The sequence below is a fragment of the Momordica charantia genome, assembly GCF_013281855.1.
Source record: "Momordica charantia cultivar OHB3-1 chromosome 3 unlocalized genomic scaffold, Mcharantia_2.0 BLBB01000003.1, whole genome shotgun sequence".
Classification (NCBI taxonomy): Eukaryota; Viridiplantae; Streptophyta; class Magnoliopsida; order Cucurbitales; family Cucurbitaceae; genus Momordica; species Momordica charantia.
In genome coordinates this window covers 12,119,676-12,125,797 of record NW_028275161.1, presented here as the reverse complement: position 1 = coordinate 12,125,797, position 6,122 = coordinate 12,119,676, and the positions used below count along the sequence as shown (strand labels likewise).

The window sequence follows — 6,122 nt, the reverse complement described above, 5'->3', positions numbered from 1 at the left end:
ATTGAAAGAGAACAAAGATATAATTTGCTTAGAGTCTAAGCTCTGATACCAAATGATAAAGGAACTATCTAAATTATACTTGAGAACTCCCTTATTCAAGGTGAACTCCCAAAATAATAATAAGAATAACCCCAAAAATACTAGACGATAAACCAACCCAAAAAAAGTTAAACAAATTTATGCTTGGAAAGATATGATGAAAGATGAGAATAAAGGAGAACTTGTTCCTATATTCAAGATTTCGAACTCTCCACAGCCTAATTGATCAAACTAGATTGAAAGTTCTAAACACGCATTCTAAATACAAGATGACAAAGAAAGTTTAAAGCTTGAGAGAGATTAAACTCAATCTAAAATTTCATTCATCAAATGTTGTGTTTGAAAAGCAAATGTACATCTCTATTTGTAATAATTGAAAAGACACAATGAAAAGACACAACTCTTGGCCTAATTAGTCCAAATTCAGCCACCACCCTTTTAAATCTATTAATGAACCCTTTTAAATGAAAATTCATGGATTTGAAATATATACAATGCATTAAATATGTGAACGAATTGGGATTTTTAGATTCATACAGTTTCTTGGAGGACAATATGTTTTTCAAGCTTGAAGATGCAACCCTTCACAAAATGTGAGCATCTTAGCTTGGAAGTGACCATTCAATCCTTCTTGTAATCTTTTAGCTCTAGCTCTTGTGATTGGACCTTTGTGGCATAATGATTGGCTCATGATTGGGTTCAATCCTTCTTGTAGGCTTCATTTGACCTGATTTGAGCTTGCTCCTCTTGTAGATTTTCCTTGTGCTCTCCATGATTACTCAATTCTGTATCAGAAAATGTTAAAATATAACGAGTTTCATGAAAGTAATATATATAAGAGTGTAGTTTAGGCATAAACACATGCAAGTTGACCCTAGACATAAAGATGATTTCCTATAAAACTAAAGATTGCATGCTTCATTGATGAGGATCAGTTTGACCATATACGTCTGAGATCAACTTCCTGAACTCCTAAATAGATTAAAATAAACCTGGAATAAGAGTTGAATCTTGTTTACTACATGAAAATGAAATGGGCACTTTGCTGTTGTATTTATGTTGTTGTTTTATGAATGACATCACAATTTTGAGTCATTTCCATATTCTTTTTCTCAATTCTCGTTAGTTTATTCCTTCCTTTGTATCTATTATTTTATCTAAAAACCTATATTGATTCACTTGGTAATAACTTGGATTTTGTACAAGCAATTACGTTAAAATTGAATCATCATATATAGTTCCTGTGGAGAACAATCTTGGAATATCCCATATATTAATTGTTTGATGTTGTACACTTACACTTACTCTCACCTTAAAAGGTAGAGGTACAATAATAAATACTTGGTTGTGTGAGGCTCTACAAGCTTAACCGACCAAAGTAAACTTGAGAAGAACTTTTTGGTCGTCCCATCGGCTGTATGAACTAAGCGGATCAAATAAAGCTGGTAAGAATCTTGGTCGCACCAAAGCCGAGTAACTTGGACTAGATCATCAAAGATCCTTGGGCTTAGGAACAACCTGAAAGATCAAGCCCTTGGGTAGGAACCACCAAAGATCCAACATGTGGGCCAAGCAACGTAAGTCAAGTTTGTGGGCATAGGCTTATACAGCCAAACCCATAAGGTCGAGTCCCATGGGTTGAGCAACCCATAGTTCGAGCTCTATTAAAGGGAGCTTGTGACTTAGCCGGTCAACCCAAACCAACCCAATGGGGCAAAATTGTTGGAAATTAAATATGTATTATTCTAGATACCATTATGCATATACATTCCTAGGTACATGATACATGTACATCAACTAGTACATTCATGTATTTAGATAAGTTAATTGTGTGTTTATGTATGTATAGATTCATAAGATGGAGTTTATGGATCTAGATCTTTCCATGGAGTCCTATAAATAGGATGGTCATTTGCTGTATTTCAAGCAACTGTGTGGAGAAGAAAAACAAGAGAGTTTGTGAACCAAGTGTGTATTTTGTGAGAAAATTTTTAATACAAGTAAAGTTGTTTATTCTCAAACGAGTCTTGTTGATTCTAAATTAGCAAGTGTCCATCACACGCTTCCAACAAAGTGGTATCATAGCTTGAGTTTGAAAAGAATTGTTTTTTGCAAATAGCAAACAACAATTTGGTTCCATTCCAAATGTCTCGTCTTACCAAAGAAAATTATTGCAGTTGATGTATCCGTATGAAGGCTTTACTTGGTTCACAAGATGCATGGGAGATTGTTGATAGAGGTTATGAAGAACCAGCAGAGGATGTGGTTTTGAATCAAGCTCAACGAGAGACTTTGCAAAATACCAGAAAGAAAGACCAAAAGGCTCTCACCATTATTCATCAAGCCATTGATGATACAAATTTTGAGAAGATTTCTGGAGCAAAGCATGGCAAATTTTTTAGAATACTTATAAAGGAGTTGATCGGGTCAAGATGGTCCGACTTCAAAAATTGAGAGGTGATTATAAAGCATTACATATGAAGGAGTCTGAATCAATTTCAGATTACACTTCAAGGTTGCTAGCCGTGGTAAATGAAATGAAGTGGTATGGTGAGACGATAAATGATGAGCAAGTATTTGAAAAGATACTTCGCTCATTGGATGAAAATTTTAATTTCATCATTGTAGCAATTGAAGAATCAAAGGATTTGAGTACAGTGTCCGTTGATCAACTTATGGGTACTTTGCAAGCCCATGAACAGAAGCTTTTCAAGAAGACCAAACAGACAACCAAACAACTATTTCAATCAAAGTTGCAGATGAAAGATAAAGAAAATAGCCAAGAAAGAGGTTATCGAGGTCATGGTCGTGGTATAAGTCGTGGACGTGGTGACTTCAGAGGTCGTAGTCGAGGAAACTTTGGTCAAAGAAAGTTTGATGGGAGTAATTTCAACTCCAATTTGTCAAGAGGTCGTGACAGACAAAATTGTTCGAGGTCGTATGGAGGAAAGTCAAATGATGACAAGAGGTATAACAAAAGCCGAGTTGAATGTTATAATTGTCATAAATTCAGTCATTATTCATGGGAGTACAGAAATAAAAGTAGAAGAAAATGTCAATTATGCTGAAGAAGATCTTAAATGAAGTGAGCCATCATTGCTTTTAGAATGCAGAGATGAAGAAACATGTGAGAACAGTTCGTGGTATCTTGATAGTGGTGCAAGCAACCACATGTGCAGAAGTAAATCCATGTTTGTGGAATTGGATGAATCGGTTGGTGGCAATATCATATTCGGTGATGCTACAAAAATTCCTGGAAAGGGAAAAGGTAAGATTTTGATCAATTTGAAGAATGGGAAGCATGAGTTTATCTCTAATGTCTATTATGTGCCAAATATGAACAATATTTTGAGTTTGGGACAACTCTTAGAGAAAGGCTACAATATTTATTTGAAAGATTATAGTCTTTCAATATGAGATCATCGTGACAATATGATTGCTAAAGTCCAAATGACGAAGAATAGAATGTTTCCATTAAACATTCAAACTGATGTTGCAAAATGTTTGAAGTCGTGTTTGAAAGATTCATCCCGGATTTGACATTTAAGACTTGGGCATTTGAACTTTGATGGCTTGAGATTATTAGCCAGGAAGGGCATGGTGAAAGGATTGTCATATGTCAAGCATCCATATCAACTTTGTGAAGGATGTCTACTTAGCGAGCAATCAAAAAAGAGTTTTCCACAAGAATCTTCTTCGAGAGCTAAAAGACCGCTAGAGCTTGTTCACACTGATCTTTGTGGTCTTATCAAGCAAAGTTCTTTCAGTAAGAATAATTATTTCTTATTATTCATTGATGATTTCAGCAGAAAAACTTGGGTTTATTTTGTCGAGGAAAAACTAGAAGTATTTGGCATGTTCAAGAGATTCAAAGCTCTTGTTGAAAAAGAAAGTGGTCTTCATATAAAAACCTTGAGATCTGACAGGGGAAGAGAATTCACTTCGAATGAATTCAAAGATTTTTGTGCAGAAAATGGAATTCGTCGGCCTATGACAGTTCCATGGACACCACAGCAAAATGGTGTTGCCGAGAGGAAGAATAGAACTATACTTAACATGGGTCGGAGCATGTTGAAGAGTAAGAAGATGCCATAAGAGTTTTGGGCACAAGCTATTGAATGTGCTATTTATTTGTCCAATCGTTCTCCCACTAGAAGTGTATGGAATAAAACTCCGCAAGAAGCATGGATTGGAAGAAAGCCATCTATTTCTTATTTGAAAGTTTTTTGGAGTATTGCCTATGCCCATGTACCAGATCAGAAGCGCAGTAAGCTCGATGATAAAAGTGAGAAACATATTTTTGTTGGCTACGATGCAAGCTCTAAAGGCTACAAGCTTTATAATCTTGCTACAGAGAAGATGGTGGTAAACAGAGATGTCGTGTTTGATGAAAAAGTTGCATGGAATTGGAGTGATAAACCAAAAGACTACAAGTATCTATTTTTTCCAGAAGATAATGATGAAACTGGTGATATTACTTCTCCATCAACACCACCTCCATCACCGGTCACGCTAGTACAAACCACACCTTCATCATCTACATCAAGTTCAAGTGAAGGGACTTATCGCATGAGAAGTTTGCGGGACATATATGATGAAACTGAAGAATTCAATGACGGTTTTAAGGATCTAACTCTCTTTTGTCTATTTGGTGACAGTTAACCTTTAAATTTTGAAGAAGTTGTACAAGATGAAAAATGGAAGAACGTAATGGATGACGAGATAAAGGCTATAAAGAAGAACGACACATGGGAGCTTTCTACTCTTCCAAGTGGAAAGAAAGCAGTAGGTGTCAAATGGTTGTACAAGACAATGAGAAACGAAAAAGAAAAAGTTGAAAGACATAAAGCAAGATTAGTTGCGAAAGGCTACTCTCAGAGAAAAGGCGTTGATTACGATGAAGTATTTGCTCATGTTGCTCGCTTGGAGACCATAAGATTGATGATTGCACTTGCGGCTCAAAATAGATGAAAGATTTTTCAGATGGATGTCAAATTGGCATTTCTGAATGGATATCTTGAAGAAGAAGTATATTTAAAACAACCTCTTGGTTATGTGGTGAAAGGACAAGAGGATAAAGTTCTAAAGTTGAAAGAAGACACTGTATGGGTTGAAACACGCTCCAAGGATGTGGAATAGCATAATTGACAAATATTTCCATGACAATGAGTATTTAAGATGCCTACATGAACATTCTCTTTATACAAAGACTAATGATCATAGAGATATTTTGTTGGTTTGTCTATATGTTGATGACTTGATTTTAACAGGAAATTATCCACACATGTTTGACGAATTTGAGAAGGCAATGATCCAAGAATTTGAGATGACAGACATTGGCCTTATGTCATATTATCTTGGCATTGAGGTGAATCAATCAGAGGAAGGAATTTTTATCTCTCATGAACGATACACTAAAGAAATTCTTGAGAAATTCAAGATGTTCAATTCGAAACCAGTTGCTACTCCGATCGAAACTGGAATGAAATTGTCAAAATATGAAGATGGAGATGCTGTTGATCCCTCATATTTTAAAAGCTTAATTGGGAGCTTGAGATATCTGACATGCACAAGGCCTGATATTCTTTTCAGTGTTAGATTGGTGAGTCGGTTTATGGAATCTCCTACTACTACTCATTTGAAAGTAGCAAAGAGAATCCTTCGTTATCTAAAAGGTACGCTCGATTATAGATTATTTTATTCTTCATCTAGAGAATTCAAACTTGAAGGTTATTGTGATGGTGATTGGGCTGGAGATCTCAATGATCGAAAAAACACAAGTGGATTTGTGTTCTTTATTGGCAATACTGCTTTTACATGGAGTTCTAAAAAGCAGGCTATTGTGACACTATCTACTTGTGAGGCAGAATATGTTGCTGCATCATCATGTGTGTGTCATGCAGTTTGGTTGAAAAATTTGTTGAATGCAATTGGAATTGTGCAAGAAGATGCAACTATGGTCCATGTGGACAATAAGTCAGCAATTGCTCTAGCAAAATCCAGTGTTCCATGATCGAAGTAAGCACATTAATACAAGATCTCACTTCATCAGAGAATGCATTTCAAGAAAGGAGATTCAGGTT

At 35.7% G+C, this 6,122-nt stretch overlaps 1 protein-coding gene across 1 annotated transcript; it reads left to right on the top strand.

Moving 5' to 3' along the window:
• The first annotated feature begins 2,229 nt into the window (after positions 1 to 2,229).
• On the top strand, positions 2,230 to 3,456 carry LOC111025036 (uncharacterized). The gene is made up of 3 exons (XM_022302890.1): positions 2,230 to 2,428; positions 2,542 to 3,007; positions 3,153 to 3,456. Exons 1-3 carry the CDS (start codon positions 2,230 to 2,232, stop codon positions 3,454 to 3,456), a joined length of 969 nt encoding a protein of 322 aa, XP_022158582.1.
• Positions 3,457 to 6,122: the final 2,666 nt, after the last annotated feature.